The 19,783-nt window shown below is 48.7% G+C and overlaps 1 protein-coding gene across 2 annotated transcripts in view; it reads right to left on the reverse strand.

The window, feature by feature from the left end:
- Positions 1-19,505, reverse strand: part of MYO7A (myosin VIIA) — a 93,048-nt gene extending 73,543 nt beyond the window's left edge. For both annotated transcript variants that reach the window (XM_066618974.1, XM_066618973.1), the window contains exons 1-7: positions 19,386-19,505; positions 13,925-14,077; positions 5,494-5,678; positions 4,950-5,071; positions 3,076-3,218; positions 2,801-2,914; positions 988-1,141 (exon numbers count right to left, since the gene is read on the reverse strand). In XM_066618974.1, the coding sequence (XP_066475071.1) occupies positions 988-1,141; positions 2,801-2,914; positions 3,076-3,218; positions 4,950-5,071; positions 5,494-5,678; positions 13,925-14,077; positions 19,386-19,484 (970 nt within the window). In that variant the 5' untranslated portion in view covers positions 19,485-19,505. The remainder of the gene's footprint in view (positions 1-987; positions 1,142-2,800; positions 2,915-3,075; positions 3,219-4,949; positions 5,072-5,493; positions 5,679-13,924; positions 14,078-19,385) is intronic.
- Between the last annotated feature and the right edge of the window lie 278 nt (positions 19,506-19,783).

The raw sequence follows: 19,783 nt of genomic DNA on the forward strand, positions 1-19,783 counted from the left end.
TATTTTGTCAGGGAGAAGGGTTCTAACCTATCATTTATCCTGACGTGCTAACTTTCTACATGCAAGGATTTTTTGTATGGCATTTGATCCTGTGAACTCCACCCTACAGCTTGACATGTTCAAGCACAATCAGAATTACTTATGTGTGGTTTAAAGAAAAAAATTAGCAGCCCACACAGCAGCTTTGAAGATGGGGGCACTATCTTCCTGGTTTTACTGCCTCCTGATTTAACTCCACCTACCCAAGCTGCTATTAGCTCCTCTGGGAAGCATGGGAACCTGTGAGATTTCTTCTGTGGAGGTCGTAGCAGGGCTTTGGAGGAGAGAAGGGAGTTTAGATTGGACAAATGGTGCAGAAGTAAAGGGTTAACCATTCCCTTTCTCCCCAATGCCATGTCCCTGATCTTCAACACAGCTGCATGGGGTAATTACTAAAACAACAACAAAACCCCTCACGGCAGGAAATCCTGGTCATGGAGCTGGTACAGCATATTTGCAAGGTCAGCCTCAGAGCTTTGTGTAGTGTATGTCATTTTTAAAAATCTGCAGCAAGGCAGCTACTCAAATTCTGCAGCAGGAAAGACTGAATTCGACAAGAATTCAGAATTTTCAGTGCTGCTTCTGCTAGAATCCGTTTCCCTGACATTCTAGTTTTCGCCATGCAGGGATTTGTTTCACACTAGATCAACCCAACATGTGAGCCCCAAACAGGGAGTGACCTCCTCAGTGAGACCAAAGTTTTAGGCTCTTCCCAAAACAGCACAACAAATTCTCACCCTGAGGCTACCTGTTCATTCTCCTCTCTCTCTCTCTCTCTCTCTCTCTTTTTACAGCAGTCACAGAAAGCACTTTCCAGGACAGTATCATTTCACACCTTCCCCCCAGAATCCAACCACCCTTCCCAGTGCACGGCATCTACATTCACTGAACTCCTCCTACGAGATCCAGTTGACCGCCACCATCTGACCGAGAAGCTGTGTGTACTACCTTCATACCGCAAGTTCCCCATATGCAGGATGGAAGCCAGAAGCCTGGAGATCTCCCAGTTCTCAGTGTCGGTGAACATGAGGACTTTCATCGCTGCCCGGATGTTGGAGTATTCTTTGCTGTCATCTCTGCCGTCGCAAGTAATACAGTTACCCTAGGAAAGGGACACAGGAGGGACAGAGAGAGAAGAGAGATAGCCAAGGGGGTGTCCTGGTTTGGGAGTTGGACCTGGAAGATTCAGGCTCAAATCCCTGCTCAGTCATGAAGCTTCCTGGGTGACCTTCGGCCAGTCACTATCTCTCAGCCTCAGCAACCTCACAGGGTTGTTGTGAGGACAAAAAGGAGAGGAAGTACACTATCCTGGAGGAAAAGTGGTATAAAAATGTGAAAGATCAATATTAATAAACCCTCTGCAGCCCATACAAAGAGGAGGGGGCCCACATAAAGAAAGACCTGCAGCTCAAGACCGCTGTAGTTTCAAAGGCTCACAAAATTCTGCTTTAGAGACTGCTTTTTCTTTCCTTTCTTGATCCACTTACTTGAAAGCTCTGTTCAGACACCTTATTCATTTATGGAACAGGTGTGCAGTTTGCACCTGTGCAGGCTCTATTCAGAACTTATGGTGAGGGAGTTTGGGGAAAGGGCCAGTGGGCCCAATTCTCAGAGGCACACAGACACAGATGCACTCATTAACATAAGAACATAAGAAGAGCCCTGCTGGATCAGGCCAAAGGCCCATCTAGTCCAGCTTCCTGTATCTCACAGTGGCCCACCAAATGCCCCAGGGAGCACACCAGACAACAGACACAATCTGCATCCCGGAGCCCTCCCCTGCATCTGGCAATCAGAGGCAGCCTGCCTCTAAAACCAAGAGCTTGCACATACCTACTATGACTTGTAACCCGTAATGAACTTTTCCTCCAGAAATTTGTCTAATCCCCTCTTAATGGCATCCAGGTAAGATGCCATCACTACTTCCTGTGGCAAGGAGTTCCACAAACTAATTACACGCTTGGTAAAGAAATACTTTCTTCTGTTTATCCTCATTCTCCCAACACTCAGATTTCGTGGATGTCCCCTGGTTCTGGTGTTATGCAAGAGGGAAGAGCGTCTCTATCCACTCTGTCCATCCCCTGCATGATTTTTTATGTTTCAATCATGTCTCAATCATGCCTCAGGCACCTCTTTTCTAGGCTGAAGAGGCCCAAATGTTGTAGCCTTTTCTCATAGGGAAGGTGCCCCAGCCCTGTAATCATTTTTGTTGCTCTCTGTTGCACCTTTTCCATCTCCACTGTATCTTTTTTGACATGTAGTGACCAGAACTGGACACAATACTCCAGGTGTGGCCTTACCATCCAATTGTACAATGGCATTACAATATTAGCTGTCACAATCAATGAGATTTGGGCTTTCCTCTCTTCAATCTTTTGACGAATCTCTTCATTAAGGACTGAAGGTCCAAAATTTTAGTGGCCATGAACACACTCATTTGGAAGACCCTTGATCACAGAGGGATATATTGTTGACAAAACAAGCATAGATAAGTGGGCTGCACTCTAAGAGACCAAGCTATGAATCAGGATGCCTCTAGTTCAGATTGTGCCTTTTCCATGAACTCACCAAGTGACCTTAGACCAGCCTCCATGTCTCAATACTGACTTAACACTAGTACTTGTGACTTAACACTAGTTAAGGACTAGTTAAGGACTAGTGTCCTAGTTAACACTAGGACTTAACACTAGTACTGAAAATCCACACCCCTTGAACACAGGGCTCTCCTCCTTCCCTTAAAACTGCACAGCTTTGCCCGCACCATGGAGAGGTAGTTGTAGTCTGCTGCTTTCCCCAGACCCAGCAGCTTCTTCTGCTCCAGCGTCATTCCTTTCAACATGCAGTAGAACACGTGGTAGTTTCTTTCGTCATGGGCCTGAAGGGAAAGAGGAGGGAGGTCAATGTCTGCTAGGGTCAATGTCTGCATTGCTGGGAAGTCAGATCCAACTGAACACACACACACACACACCTCTTAAGATGAACCATGAGTTGCACATGAGGAGAACATATCTCCTTTTCTGGCCTGACCACCCTCACCTGTCGACAAACACGGGACTTCTCCAGCAGATACTGCTCGATCTTTGCTCCCTCAATAGCGCCCCGCTTGTTGAAATGGATATCGATGTATTTTCCAAACCGGCTGGAATTGTCATTGCGAATGGTCTTGGCATTCCCAAAAGCTGTGGTTGACCAGCAGAACACAGTGTTAGCAGAGCTCTCCAACTTCTCCGATACAGTTCTGCTACTTACAAAAACAACTGTTCCCAGCAGACGTCTTTCCCCCTCCCTCCAGAAGTGCAACAGACCATAACCATAGATCAACTAGAGACTCTTTTATCCCACAGCAAACACAATGAGCTCAGTATCAGCCAAGACATCTGTGAGTCGGGATGATTGCTCTGAGTGCCGACTTCGTGCTTCTTCTGAGCAAGCTGTGATTCTGTTCAGAGATTCTTGTAATTGCAGCACGTGTCCACCAGGAGGAGCAGGCCATGTAGCTAAGGGGGGAGGAAGCTCTCCAGAGAGAGAGAAGAGAGAGAGAGAGAGAGAGAGAGAGAGAGAGAGAGAGAGAGAGAGAGATGCGTTGCAAGGTATGGGGTACTTGCTTGTAAAGAATGCTTGCTTGCATGGGAATATGGGACCCTAACTCCTGCAGAGATGGGGAATCAAAGGACGCTCACTCCCTCCATTGCTCACAGATACAACAAAAGAGGCCATTTACAAGCACATCCCCAACCTCATTGAACATTCGACAGATTTTGACATGGTTAAATAACGAGTGGTTCATTGACAACCACTGACTGGAACTCCAACCCTATTTGGTATGCTCAGTGGCGTAGCTGGAGGGGGTGTAAAGCACTAAGTTTTTCAGGGAGCCTCACTGCAGTGTGCAGGTGGTCCCTCTCCCTCCCCAGCCATTCTGAGCAGTGGAAGCAAAGCAGAGGTGTATGCCCAGAATGGCTCCAAAGGAGAGGGAGTGGGGCCGCTTGCACACTCAGCAAGGGTCCCTGAAAAACTTAGCGCTTTGCCTCTGGGTATACTTTACGCCAGTGGTTTCAAAGTCTCCAGGAGAGTTTGAGCCACTGTATGTTCCAGCGGGGGCCGGGGGGAGGCAGCGGGGGTGGGTGGAAGGCAGTGGTGCGATCCCCAGGATCACGCCGCTCAGGGGGCTGCAGGGGCTTGGTGCACTTACCCAAGCCTCCTACAGCCTCCCCAGGGTGCAGGGAGCCTGGTGCGAACCTTTGTTAGAGCTCCCTGCAGCAGTGAATGTAAAAGCAGAGCAACCGCGCCCCGCCTCCAAAAAGTGGAGCTAGATTGCTCCACTTTCACTTTCACTGCTGCGGAGAGATCTAACAAAAGGTTTGCACCGGGCTCCCCGCACCCTGGGGAGGCTGCAGGAGGCTTGGGTATGTGCTCCCAAGCTCCTGCAGCCCCCTGCAGATGCCTCCTCCCTGCCTCCGGGCTGCCCCCGCCCCTTAAGGGGGCAGAGGCTAGGGCCCACATGCTGGGGCGTCGCGACGCCCCAGTTTGAAAAGCCCTGCTTTACGCATTTAAAATCAACACTTGGGGAAAGGCTGTGGCACAGTGCAAAGACATGCTCTGCATACAGAAAATCCCAGGTTCAGTGCCTGGAAACCTTCAGTACGGCACAGAAAAATTCCTTCAGAAACCCTTGAGACCCTCTGTGTCAGCTTCCTATGAGCATCAGGAGTAGTCACAGCTCAGGGGCACAGACTGCACACACAAGGTACCAGATTCAGTCATCACCATCCCTGGTGAAAAGGATCTCAGGCAGTAGAGCTGGGACAGTGCTTGCGACTCAAAGAGCCACTGCCCTTCGGAGCAGACCACATAGAGCTGGGAGAAGAATGGTCCAAGTCAGCAAAAGGAAGCTTCCCCGGTTCACTGACCTTCTAGTATTGGGTTGGCTTCCAGCACCTGCTGCTCAATCCAAGAATGCTGCCCACTGATTGCAGCCAGGAACTGCAGGATCAGCTTGGTGCTCTCGGTTTTCCCTGCACCCGACTCACCACTACAACAGCCAAAAGAAACAGGTATCAACAAAATGATCACAATATAAAAAAGGGCTCTCTACGGTCTCAGGCACAGGCCTTTCTCCACCCAGTTACCTGAAACCTGCGAGTTGAAGATGTCAGAGACTGAATGTGGGTCCAGAAAGTGGTAGAGCATCAACTTTGCAAGCACAAGATCCCAAGTTCAGTTTCTGGCATCTCCGATTCAAATAGTCACCGATGGAAGGTCTGCAAAAGACTTGTGCCGGAGGCCCTGAAATACCATTACCAGTCAGCATAGACTATTCTGTGCTACGTGGACCAATGGCTACTTGCTTTGTTTTTCTGCAGCCCACAATGGAATCAAAGCTCTTCTAAGGCTACGCTACTGGCCAGAGCTCCACCTCGATGGCTGTCCTGGTGGCGAAAGAGGCCACATCACCTTATAATGCAACACTGGTCTTTGTTGTTTCGCTGCATGTTGAAGTAACAGTTGTCTGCAATGGCGAAGATGTGAGGCGGCATCTCCCCAATCTTTTTGTTGGTGTAGAGGCGAATTTGTTCTGGGGAGTAAATCGGAAGCAGCTGGTAAGGATTCACCGCCACCAGGATTGAGCCAGTGTAGGTCTAGAAGAAAGAAAAACACACGCCGAGAACATAAGAATGACCACACTGAATCTGACCGAGAGACATGCGACAAGAGACTTTTCACTCATCAGGTGAAACCAGATTCTGATTGAGAAGGGAAAAAAAAGTTGGAAAGAAATCACAGAGCTCTTGGCTGTTTTTCTTCCATCCATGGATCCATCCATGCTCTCTTTCACTCTCCCAGTACTCATTTCCCTTGTTCTTCCTACACTGAACCTGTAAGGAAAATTAGCTGCCAAAAGAGAGATAATATAAGCATATAGATAGTGATAAGCATATAGGCATCATGATATCCCAGCTCCTGGGCCCTGGGGCTTCTAATTACTCCTCTGCCTGAAGCAGTAGATTGTTTCCCCCTAATGTTGAAGCCCACATCCCTAGGAATCTCCCCAAGCAGCCACAGAGAACTCAGAGCCCCGTCCTAGGTATGCCTACACAGAAGTAAGTCCCATTATAGCCAATGGAGCTTACTCCCAGGTCAGTGTGGGTAGGACTGCAGCCTCAGAGCCCATCCTATGCATGCCTACTCAGAAGTGAGTGACTGTTTGCAAGACTCTCCATGAACATCTGTGAACATGAGCGATATCAAGTGGCTGGACACCGCTGAGAAGAGTCATAACATCTGTGTCTATTTCTGCAGCAGTGGAAGGATTTGGGTTCCCTTTTGTTTGTGCTTGCTTTCTTTCCACTAGAAAATTAACCGCGGTTTATTGTTCAGTCCAGGTGTTGTTGAGTCAGGAAATACTTTTGCAATGGATGCAGCCAAGATTCATTCTGCTGCACTGTCCAGGCACTGAATGTCCTTGATGCAGTAGTTCGATGCAGATGTGTCCTGCAGTGTCCTGCAGTGTCCCTGCGATGTCCCTAGCGATGTGAACTTCACGAGTGTCCCTAGCGATGTGTCCTGCAGTGTCCCTGCGACTGTTTACTCTAGAATGTGATGCAGTATTTTTGCCAGAACCCCTGGGGGCTGGGGGATAAGAATAGGCCCTCAGTTTGGCTGTACTTGTCGTAAGAGATGACTAAACAGCCACTGGAGAGATGGGACTCCTTAGCCTGGGAAGGCAGGCTCGACTTGACTTCCGACGAAGGCAAGGCTCGACTTGCCTTCCGACGAAGGCAAGTCTGGGAAGGCAAGTCTCGGCTTGACTTCCGACGGGCAGACTTCCCCCAAATGAGGAGGCTGGTTAGAAGGAGGTTGAAAGGGAGGGTAAAAAGAGTCCACTCTCTCCAGAGTGCATGGAGGCTGCTTAAAACAACAGTAATAGAGGCCCAGCAGAGGTGTATACCACAAAGAAAGAAGGGTTCCACTAAATCCACGAGAGTGCCCGCATGGCTAGCCAGCCAAGTTAGAGAGGCTGTGAAGGGCAAGGAAGCTTCTTTCCGTAAATGGAAGTCTTGCCCTAATGAGGAGAATAAAAAGAAACATAAACTGTGGCAAAAGAAATGTAAGAAGGTGATACGGGAGGCCAAGCGAGACTATGAGGAACGCATGGCCAGCAATATTAAGGGGAATAATGGGAATAATAATGGGAATAATGGGAATAATAATAATTAAGGGGAATAAGCTTCTTCAAATATGTTAGAAGCAGGAAACCCGCCAGAGAAGCGGTTGGCCCTCTGGATGGTGAGGGAGGGAAAGGGGAGATAAAAGGAGACTTAGAGATGGCAGAGAAATTAAATGAGTTCTTTGCATCTGTCTTCACGGCAGAAGACCTCGGGCAGATACCGCTGCCCGAACAGCCCCTCCTGACTGAGGAGTTAAGTCAGATAGAGGTTAAAAGAGAAGATGTTTCAGACCTCATTGATAAATTAAAGATCAATAAGTCACCGGGCCCTGATGGCATCCACCCAAGGGTTATTAAGGAATTGAAGAATGAAGTTGCAGATCTCTTGACTAAGGCATGCAACTTGTCCCTCAAAATGGCCACGGTGCCAGAAGATTGGAGGATAGCAAATGTCACGCCTATTTTTAAAAAGGGAAAGAGGGGGGACCCGGGAAACTATAGGCCGGTCAGCCTAACATCCATACCAGGTAAGATGGTGGAATGCCTCATCAAAGATAGGATCTCAAAACACATAGACGAACAGGCCTTGCTGAGGGAGAGTCAGCATGGCTTCTGTAAGGGTAAGTCTTGCCTCACGAACCTTATAGAATTCTTTGAAAAGGTCAATAGGCATGTGGATTTGGGAGAACCCGTGGACATTATATATCTGGACTTTCAGAAGGCGTTTAACATGGTCCCTCACCAAAGGCTACTGAAAAAACTCCACAGTCAGGGAATTAGAGGACAGGTCCTCTCATGGATTGAGAACTGGTTGGAGGCCAGGAAGCAGAGAGTGGGTGTCAATGGGCAATTTTCACAATGGAGAGAGGTGAAAAGCGGTGTGCCCCAAGGATCTGTCCTGGGACCGGTGCCTTTCAACCTCTTCATAAATGACCTGGAGACAGGGTTGAGCAGTGAAGTGGCTAAGTTTGCGGACGACACCAAACTTTTCTGAGTGGTGAAGACCAGAAGTGATTGTGAGGAGCTCCAGAAGGATCTCTCCAGACTGGCAGAATGGGCAGCAAAATGGCAGATGCGCTTCAATGTCAGTAAGTGTAAAGTCATGCACATTGGGGCAAAAAATCAAAACTTTAGATATAGGCTGATGGGTTCTGAGCTGTCTGTGACAGATCAGGAGAGAGATCTTGGGGTGGTGGTGGACAGGTCAATGAAAGTGTCGACCCAATGTGCGGCGGCAGTGAAGAAGGCCAATTCTATGCTTGGGATCATTAGGAAGGGTATTGAGAACAAAACGGCTAGTATTATAATGCCGTTGTACAAATTTATGGTAAGGCCACACCTGGAGTATTGTATCCAGTTCTGGTCGCCGCATCTCAAAAAAGGCATAGTGGAAATGGAAAAGGTGCAAAAGAGAGCGACTAAGATGATTACGGGGCTGGGGCACCTTCCTTATGAGGAAAGGCTACGGCGTTTGGGCCTCTTCAGTCTAGAAAAGAGACGCCTGAGGGGAGACATGATTGAGATATACAAAATTATGCAGGGGATGGACAGAGTGGATAGGGAGATGCTCTTTACACTCTCACATAATACCAGAACCAGGGGACATCCACTAAAATTGAGCGTTGGGCGGGTTAGGACAGACAAAAGAAAATATTTATTTACTCAGCGTGTGGTCGGTCTGTGGAACTCCTTGCCACAGGATGTGGTGCTGGCGTCTAGCCTAGACACCTTTAAAGGGGATTGGACAAGTTTCTGGAGGAAAAATCCATTAAGGGGTACAAGCCATGATGTGTACGCGCAACCTCCTGATTTTAGAAATGGGTTATGTCAGAATGCCAGATGCAAGGGAGGGCACCAGGATGAGGTCTCTTGTTATCTGGGGTGCTCCCTGGGGCATTTGGTGGGCCGCTGTGAGATACAGGAAGCTGGGCTAGATGGGCCTATGGCCTGATCCAGTGGGGCTGTTCTTATGTTCTTAGGCAGCTCATCTGAGAGAAGGAAAACTCTGATCCCAAACCTCCACTGCCTTGTGGCTACATCCAGTTATGGGAAAGGCTTCAGGAGTTAACCTCGAGGCAAAATCCGGAGCCAGAGTCCCTGAGGCAGTTCATGGCTGAACACAGTCACGTTCTGGCAACTCCTGTAATGCCGCTGGAACCAACCGTCTTGGCTTCTGGCTTTCCATTGGACCATTTCAGCGACGTGGAGAGGGGGGATTTGCTGCATGGGTAACAGTCTATCCTCCATATCTTACTTTACCCAGGTATCGCGCACTGGAGAGAGCACTCTGTTCCAGAACCACCATTCAGAGTGCAATACCATAGTCTTCCAAGACTGAAGGATGCCAACAGTATAAATGGTGAACAGAGACAGAGAGGAGCAGCAGGGCTATCTTGTCTGCCAATTTCAATGCACCTCCCTCACACTGAGCAATTGTAATTAAACTACCAATGTTATAGGGTGAACTTTGCCCATGGTGTTCCCTGTGGTAACTGCCTCAGTTCATCTCATGGATGGGTTGGCCCTGTCCATTCATAGACCTGAACTAGTGCCATCATAGAGAGTGGGTGCGTGGCAATTGGAATATAATACACAAGCCTACAAAATTGAGGGTCAGAAAAGTTTTTCCCAAACTTTATGGTGGTTTGATATGAATTTGGGGTGTTGATTCCAAAAATGGCATCCGTTTTGCACTATCAGGTCTAGTTTTGGAGATATAGTATAGCCTCTTTAGTGAATGGTTCAAGCAGCTTCCTCATGAGGAAGCCATGGTGTAGGCTCCCTCATGAGGAAGCTGCTTGAACCATTCACTAAAGAGGCTATACTATATCTCAAAAACTAGACGTGATAGGGCAAAACGGACGCAATTTTTGGAATCAGCACCCCAAATATACCCAGGAATTGGTGTAACATTTAAGGAAGCAAAATGTGTGTTGGCCTGTGTAATCAATGGAGACAGAAGTCTTTTGCTATGGGATACTGCAGGGGTATCAAACATGTATCATATAGTGGGCTAGATAGCATTCATGGAGCCTGCTGAGGGTTGGAAGTGACATCATTAAGCAGGAAGTGATATCATTAAGTTGATGATGGCCAGAAATAGGCACTTGGTTCTTATGTAGGAACTCATCAGCTGCAAATGACAGAAGAACAAATGTGCAAACCTTACTCATATTTTCAAGATATGGGAGAGCCCAATGATCAGGTGGTCACCACTTCTGCTGTGGTGCCACTTTGCAGATCAGAGATGCTCTGTGAAGTGGCAGCTCAGAAGGCACTGCTGAAAGGCTGGCACGGGGAGAGCCCAACTATCACATGGGGCACAAAAAGAGCTCCCATGGGCCATATCACACAGGTGGGCTTTCTGGTTGACATCCCTGGACTAGAGGGCACCAAAGGCATGCTGTTTGTTTTTCTGGGGACAAACAGACTATTGTTTCTTGAAAGATTAGGACTATCTGTGTGGGTATTCACCTATTCCCAAAAGTCCCCATTCTCTTCCCACAAGAAACCTAACTCTGCAAAAGGCTGCTCCCTCCTGCCCACAGTTCCCTATTTCTCAGACATGGCAATCCACGAAACACCAACATCTTTATTATTCATTGTCATCATTTATTTCTATGCATGCAAGGGTGAACCATGCAGAACAGCTCAGGCAAAAGTCATTTAATGGACAGACTATGCTGCTTTATTAAAAGCAGGAGCACTGAAGAGCAAATGGCTGAAGCTCCTCATACCAGTTTCACATCCCAGTTAAGTCTTGCATTCAGGCTTCTGTCTGTGCAAAGCAGTGCAGCCTTATGGCAAGCAATGGACGGTGGGATTTAAACAAATGAAGCAGCCAAATAGCAGGAATGAACGACTGAGCAGGTGGCCACGTGGCGATAGTGCGTTTTGATGACTCAGCAGTTTGGCACATTCTACTTACCCTCCCGCCACAGTTGGTCTAAGGTTTCAGGGCAGAGGAAGAAGGAAAGACAGGTACTCTGTTATCAGCAGATCACAAAACACTTTGTCCATCTCAAAGGCAGCAGCCACTGAGGAGAGGGCAGATAACTTTTTCCCGCCCAACAATGGTGTCACCAAGGTCAACCTTTGCCCACAGAAAGGAACAACAAACATTCACTTATATGGGAGAACGTAAATGGATGCATCTTCGTGGGTGGATCCATCAACCAAGAGTGTGGGGCAAGTTACAACCCATTTACTTTGCTTCATGTAACTCAGTGAAGGCCACAGAGGATGTAGCCTACACGATCTGCATGGGCCCTACCCCTTCTGTCTGCATAGTCCTGCCTGCATTCCATCCTTGAACCACACTAGAGTGTGATGAAAAACAAGAGCTGAATGGCCCTGTCCAAGGTAACTTACTACCCCCAGTGGCACAGCTCGAGGGGATGCAAAGCACTAAGGTCTGTAGCGAGCCTGAATGCACTGTGCAAATGGCCCCTCCCCTCCCCTCTGGAGCCATTCCTGGTGGTGGGAGCAAAACAAGGGGTGTGGGTTTGACAGCCTTGTGGCTCTAGGAGTCTGGAGCCTTGGGCGAAGAGCACAGACGCATACAGATCAGGAGATGTGTGGAGCCACCACTGCTGGGGAGCCTAGAGTTGCTAATCTGATGAAAAATTCATCACTGCTTCAGGGTTAAACTCCTACTAAGAGACTGATATCCAGGACAATGTTTCGCATGCTTGATTAAAAGTTAATGCGCTGTGTGGAGCCAGGAATGCTCAGCCTCTTCCCACAATGCCAAAGAACAGAGGCCTGCGCAGAGGGCTCTGCCTCAAAAAGAACACGAGGTATTCTTCCCGCATCCAACTACAACTTTTAAAAACAAAACTTTGACATTTTCAGCAAGGCGAGGAGGAGGGGACGGTGCAGGGTTTGGGGTCTGCTTCCCTCTGCTCACCACATGTTGTGCTACCATCCAGACTCTCACTCTGGACGCCTGTGTGGTACACACCACAGCACAAGGTTCACAGAGCAGCCATCTACACATGAACATACAACCCTGCTAAATCAGGCCAAAGGCCCACCTAATCCAGCTTCCTGTATCCCACAGTGGTTCACCAGATGCCTCAGGCATCTGAAGATAACCAGATACCTGCATCATCACCCCCCATCACCGCTCTTCCTCCCTGTGCTGCAGGTGTACATGGAAGAGTACAGAACTGATTCTGGACTTAACAGACATCACTGCCACTTTGCTGCTTTTGATCCTCTGTGTGTCTCCATACAGGGACACAGAACTGAATCCAAATTTGCTGGAGGGCTCCAGCAGTTATGCAGCAGGAAAACAGAGGATGGCAGGCTGCTCTGTCCCGCTTTAGATAATCTACATCGCTGGTGCATTGTCACAGGCTAGAAAACAGCCACTGGGAAGGGACAAGAAGGTTTGAAGGACTAAATCCTTTTCAGCTGGTGTGCTGTGGCACATGGGGCTGATCTTTGCACTGTTGAGGGACAAGAGGGACAAGAGTGAGCACACCCTGCCCAGCTCCTGGGATGTGGGGAGCTTTTCCATTAAATTGCATTGGGGAGGGCACTTTGGCCAAAACATTCCCTGCTGCTAGTAATACATAACACTGGAAGTCCTGGGCTTGGTCTATATATGCTTGAGAGTGAGATAGAAGGGGCTGCACCACTGCAGACTGTAAGTGAAGGAATCCACTGCTGAAAGTCCTTTCCTGCAAACAGAAAAATTAGTACAGCATGGTCCTTCTACCCCAGCCCTAGGCCTACTGGTTTTTTATGTGCAGGTAGTTTTGAACACAGGGGACACTGAAACAGGATAACTGGGATGCTGTCTGAAGCGGTACATCAGTTCTACCACCTCAGCACTCCACAGCCTGATGTTCTGCAGGTGTAGACCAGGTCTTTGCAGAGCAATCCTGAAGCAGATCCTTTAAGATTCTGAGCTTCGAGCCAGGACATCTCTGGCGTTAAGTCTTAACTCGCTTATGAACTCCTTGGGTAGCCTTGGGTGAGCCCTCAGCCTGAGTTCCTCATCTGCAATCACAGAAATAAGAACACTGGCCTGCTTAAAGGACTGTTGTAAGAACTACTAAGATAATATAAAGCACAACATGGTTGGTTGGCAACCTTCAGTCTCGAAAGGCTATGGTATAAGCCTACAGCACCCGGTATTCCCCGGCAGTCTCCCATCCAAGTACTAACCAGGCCTGACTCTGCTTAGCTTCCGAGATCATGGTATAAGCCTATAGCACCCGGTATTCCCCGGCAGTCTCCCATCCAAGTACTAACCAGGCCTGACCCTGCTTAGCTTCTGAGATCATGGTATAAGCCTACAGCACCCGGTATTCCCCGGCAGTCTCCCATCCAAGTACTAACCAGGCCTGACTCTGCTTAGCTTCTGAGATCATGGTATAAGCCTACAGCACCCGGTATTCCCCGGCAGTCTCCCATCCAAGTACTAACCAGGCCTGACCCTGCTTAGCTTCCCAGATCAGACGAGATCAGGCATGTGCAGGGTAACAGTTGCTACAAAGCACAACAGAAATACGACATATCGTCTTTTGTCCTAACTCAATTAGCATGTGGAATACAGACAGCTCTGCTTAACAACTGCATGGCAGAATGCTTCTTATTTTCTGCAGGTCCAACACAGCCAACCAATGATTCAGGGGTAGTGAGCCCTGACGAGACAGAGCAAGAGACGGGCCCAGCCTTCCTCAGCACCACAGCAGTGACACTCACGTAAATCAGGTGCTCCCGGTAGCGAATGAGCAGGTTCCGCAGAATGCCCGCCTCGTTCAGGTCCCCCAGGCGGATCATGTCCTCCACCCCCTGGATAGAGGTCGGGTGCATAGGCTTGATGTGAGTGGCGTTCTGCGGAGAGATCCAGTGCTCCTGGAAAAGGAGAAAGGCGCATCACGGTGGCACAAGCCGATTTAGCTTTTCAAACAATCAAGTGGCAACAAGAACAGTGCGCAATCCTCACGATATTACAATTCTCAAAACAGGGCAGGGTAGAGTTGGAAGCAAAGCCCCACCAAAGATGCAGCTGAAGATGGAGGGATGGGAAACAGCCCGGAAAAGCTGGGATAGCAGGACAGCAGCCAGGATCAGAGCAAACTACCGCGCACTGTGAAATGCCTGCCAAAACCATCCTATGCAGTGATGTCAGCGCATTAGAGACAATTCCAAACTTTTCCTCATCCAGATTTCTTGTCGGATTTTGGAGTTCTGAGGTTCCTGGTTTGGTTCTAAAGTGGAACCTCTGCATGAAAAAATCCTTCACCGTTCCATGTTTCAATTTCTAAATTTTGTACAGAGGATGGGGACGGATGTGCTCAGTAGCAAAGTGCACGGTCGTCATGCAGAAAGCCCCAGTTTCCATCCCCGGCAACATCTCCTAAGGCTGGGAAAGACCCTTGCCTGGAACCCTGGAGACCTGCTGCCAACGTGTGTGCCAACAGCACCGAATGAGATGGACCAATGGAGTAATTCAGGCGGCAGCTTCCTAGCATCACAAACAAGCATTCTGGCTAAGTTTCCTCGCCTCGTGCATATCTCCCTTCCCAGCCTACATCAACAATACGCATTTAGACACTGCTAAAATGCTTCAAAAAAACAATCTTGATGTGATTTTACATTTGACTGCATCAAGATGACCTCGGTCTGGTGTTTTACCAATGCGCTGCAGCACCTGTGCACCCCACTAAAACACAACAGCAAAGCAATCAGGTCTTGCGCTGAATGAATATCTGAAGAGCCCCATATGTGCCAAGTACATATGGAAGCCAAGTACATATGGAATTGAATGTAGACATTCAATTAATGCACACAGGAGGAGGGAGGGCCTGCTCAAACGCTCTCCCTCCTTACCTGGAGATGTGCCAGCCTCTGCTCCCTGAATTGGAAAAGGAAAACAAGGATGGAGTAGAAGAGGAGGTTTGGAAGAGAGCAAAGTGGAAAGTCTGCCCCAGGGGTCTCTAAACTTTTCGGCCAAAGGGCCGCATCAAATATCTGGCACAGTGTCGAGGGCCGGAAAACAAAATTAAATATAAAATTTAAATACATTAGAGATGGAACTTTGAATGAATGAATGAATGGGCTCAAACGTCCAGGATTTCTCCAAGCACCAACACAGCCCAAGATATAAACCACACACTTAAATGGACCTCCATTCCCCCACCCCGCAAGCACAACTCTGGTTGTGTTTGGTCAGCTAGGTCAGAGGCTCTCAGGGGATCAGAGGCTGGCCTTGGGCCAGATAGAGGCTCTCCACGGACTGCATCTGGACCCCGGGCCGGGGTTTGGAGACCCCTGGTCTAGCCCATCAAATCCCCTCTTCTACCTTTCCCAATTCAGGAGTGAGAGGATGAGCAGCAGCAGCAGAGGTGGGTAGGCAAATGGCAGGAGGTGCCCCCTGCCAAACCACTGCCCGGGCAATTATCTCAATCAATGCTGTGAATGGGCCGGCACCTGGGAGGAAGAGAAGAGTCTGAAATCTGTTCCCCCTATACACATAGGAGGTGTGGGATGCAAGGTGGGATGACCCTATAGAGCAATAAAGGAACGGAATGGACTGTCCCTTCATTGCTAGCATGAATGGGCCATGCAGCACTGTGGATGGAGTTACTGCCATAGCCATGGTGTGCCTTCCACCACAGCTTCCGCTTTTACCTTTCAAGGTCCACCAGAAATTGAGTGATGAATGGGCACCCTAAGGATACCCTGGAGTGGGGTGGGAAAAGAAAATCAGCGCAGAACAGCCAGAACTGAAACGTCAGTCACCTCATATGCGTGAAATTTAATTGTATTAAAATATACATTTTAATTCATATATTTAAAAAGAAATGTGGCTATTTCTAACAGACATCCTCATGTCTCTGCACTCAGTGGAAAGCGGTGGAAAGCAAGGCTGGCTCTGACTGAGCAGCTGGGTAGGGAATTCTGTCTGCCTGCTTTTCCTAGTAGGTCTGTGAATAAAAGGGGCTAGAAACTTACTTTTTAAAAACAAAAAAAGGAGTCAAGTCTCCTTCCTTCCTCCTCAACCTGGACAGCCACAGAGGGTCTGGCGGAGCCTGCCCTGTTCAGAGATCCACAGGTCCTTCCTCAGAGACAAAAGGCTAAAGGGCTCTGCCAGGAGGACCGTGTGAAGAAACTAAGAGGAGAGGAGTGCGATTCTGACGTCGCAAAATCAACAGGACACATCCCTGCTCTGTAGAGTCAACTGTGAACTTGCTACGGTGGTCCTTGGGGAAGATGTACCTGGAATGAGGGATCTGGCAGTGAAGAGGAGATTTCAATCCATGTTCATCTCTGCTGTGCAAAGGCATTTGCAGGGGGGGGGTATGAGGCAGGAGGCTAAGAGGTGGGAGGGGTACATGTCACATTTCCCTTGCTCTGGTCAACATTCTGCCTCTGCAGCCTCCTCTCTGGCTTTGGAGCCCTCCCCCAGGGACATGGGCTTGGCATAAACTGGGCACTATTTGCCCAGTCATTCTGGCATGTCCTATCACTGGTTTTCATGCTGTCTTCGGGCTTTGCTGGTCTTTTTGCTGCTGCTTCTGTGCTTTTATTGCAATGTTATTGTGTTTTTCTTATGCTATTTTGTTCTTTGTTGTTGGCCACCTTCAGTCTCGAAAGACTCTGGTATCGCGCTCTGAAAGGTGGTTCTGGAACAGCGTCTAGTGTGGCTGAAGAGGCCGATTCGGGAGTGACAATCCCTTCCACACTGGGAGCAAGTGCAGTCTGTCCCTGGTCTGTCTCCCTGGCTATGGGCCTTCCTTCTTTGCCTCTTAGCCTCAGACTGTTGGCCAAGTGTCTCTTCAAACTGGGAAAGGCCATGCTGCACAGCCTGCCTCCAAGCAGGCCGCTCAGAGGCCAGGGTTTCCCACTTGTTGAGGTCCACTCCTAAGGCCTTCAGATCCCTCTTGCAGATGTCCTTGTATCGCAGCTGTGGTCTACCTGTAGGGCGCTTTCCTTGCACGAGTTCTCCATAGAGGAGATCCTTTGGGATTCGGCCATCATCCATTCTCACAACATGAGCGAGCCAACGCAGGCGTCTCTGTTTCAGCAGTGCATACATGCTAGTGCTTTTATTGCAATGTTATTGTGTTTTTCTTACGCTATTTTGCTCTATGTTTTATTGAATCAGCTTGTTTTCAAACTGCATGCCTCCGGTTCACCTGATGATTCCTTGCGTTCCCTTTTGGAAGATAACTCTGTGGCTACCACTGACTTGGTCGTTGACTATTTGTTAGCTGTTATAAGGAAAATACCCTCATGCGTTCTACTAACTTGAATTCCATGTTGTGAGCTGAACCTTTATGTTTTTTGTGCCTTGTATAGAATTTGTTTTAATGCCAATAAAGGTTCTCGAATCGAATCGATTGACAACTGCATGTGCCCCTGAGAGTCCTGACACCAAAGTGACTTATAAATGCACTAGGCAAATAAAAGTAGTTAAGAGGAGAGGTTGGGGAGGAAAAGCAAAGAGTTAAACTGGATCCTTTTCAATCTGGTTTCAGACCGGGCTTTGGGACGGAAACTGCCTTGGTCGCCTTGGTGGATGACCTACGCCGGGGACTGGACAGGGGGAGTGCGTCCCTGTTGGTCCTGCTGGACCTCTCGGCGGCTTTCGATACCATCGACCATGGTATCCTTCTGGGCCGATTGGCCGAGTTGGGAGTTGGAGGCACTGTTTTGCGGTGGTTTCGCTCCTACTTGGAGGGTCGGTCCCAGATGGTGGTGCTGGGGGATGCCTGTTCGACACCCTGGCCCTTGAGGTGCGGGGTGCCGCAGGGTTCAATTCTGTCCCCCATGCTATTTAATATCTACATGAAACCGCTGGGAGAGGTCATCCGGGGGTTTGGAGTGAGGTGTCATCAATATGCTGATGACACCCAGCTCTATCTCTCCTTTCCTCCAGACTCCAAGGTGGCGGTTGAGGGCCTGGAGCGCTGTCTGGAAGCAGTGAGGATCTGGATGGGGGCTAACAAGCTGAAATTAAATCCGGATAAGACAGAGGCTCTCCTGGTTCGGAAATCCTCGATGCAGGTGCTGGATTATCAACTTGCTCTGAATGGGGTTGCACTCCCTCTGAAGGAGCAGGTTCGCAGCTTGGGGGTCCTCCTGGATTCGCAGCTGCTCCTGGATTCCCAGGTGGCGGCTGTGGCTAGGGGGGCCTTTGCTCAGCTTCGGCTGGTGCGCCAGCTGCGACCGTACTTGGATCGTGCAGACCTGGCCACGGTGATCCATGCCACGGTGACATCGAGGTTAGATTACTGTAACGCGCTCTATGTGGGGCTGCCCCTGAAGACGGTTCGGAAACTACAATTAGTACAGAATGCGGCGGCCCGTGTGGTCACCGGAGCCAGGCGGTTTGACTCTGTCAGCCCGCTTCTCCGGGGGCTGCATTGGCTGCCCATTCGTTTCCGGGCCCAATTCAAGGTGCTGGTTTTGACCTTTAAAGCCCTATACTGCTCTGGGCCAGGATATCTTAGAGACCACCTACTCCCGTACAATCCGGCTCGCCATCTCAGGTCATCAGAGAAGGCCTTTTTGCAAGTGCCGCCACCCAAGGAGGTCCGGGGGGTGGCTGCAAGAAATAGGGCCTTCTCGGTAGTGGCACCAACATTATGGAACTCCCTTCCCCTTGACTTGAGAATGGCTCCCTCTCTTGAGAGCTTTCGGCGAGGCCTGAAAACACTGTTGTTTAAACAAGCCTTCTGATTTCTGGCCTTCTTAACTTTTTATACATCTTTTAGTTTTACAGGCTTGTTTCCTCGGTGATCTGCTCTTTTACTCTTTTAATCTGACTACTGTTTTTATGGCCCTGTAGTGTGTTTTTAAATGTTTTTATCTGTCTGTATTAATGTTCTTTAAATTTTATTGTTTTTAATATGTTGTTAGCCGCCCTGGGTCCCGTTAGGGAGAAGGGCGGGATAAAAATAAAGTTTTATTATTATTATTATTATTAAACAACCATGAGCCGTATTGTTTGTCAATTGCAAATCCCACCCCTCATATTGGAGGTGCACATGGGACTGGGCATTCTGTATTTGCTAGACATCTGCTTCTGCCCAAACATGAAGCTGTATATGACCCTTTTACTAAGGACTAAGGACTCCCTTAATACTTATGAGACAAAGTAAGGGCTGGCAGGATTTGTTTTTTAAAGGTCAATTTTCGTTTCCATTTTACATACATTTCCTTCGTCATCGACCACCTGGATCTGCCCAGAATCACAGAGCTTGACCACTGCTCCAATGGGGACATCAAATTCCCGGCCAGTCTTGAGATCCATCCAGACATAATCCCCCTGAAAGACAACAAAAGCAGTGGAATTTCGTTTCTGAGTAAGGATGAAAGAAGCAAAGGAGGGCACGGTTGCAGACTTGGTGATAGAGATGAGCCCTGAAGATAGCTGCGATTCAACTGAGTCTCCTTCTTCGAGGCTCGGCCACAGTTACAAATTGATGCAGTAACTCATACCAAAATTACAAAAAAGCCGTAACCACAGATAACAACTCATGATTATGTTAAGATATGAAACGCAAATATTAGCCCCTTCTGTCAAGGTGTCCATGCCAGTCTGGCTGCCAT

This window comes from Tiliqua scincoides, chromosome 3 (assembly GCF_035046505.1).
Source record: "Tiliqua scincoides isolate rTilSci1 chromosome 3, rTilSci1.hap2, whole genome shotgun sequence".
NCBI classification, from domain to species: Eukaryota; Metazoa; Chordata; class Lepidosauria; order Squamata; family Scincidae; genus Tiliqua; species Tiliqua scincoides.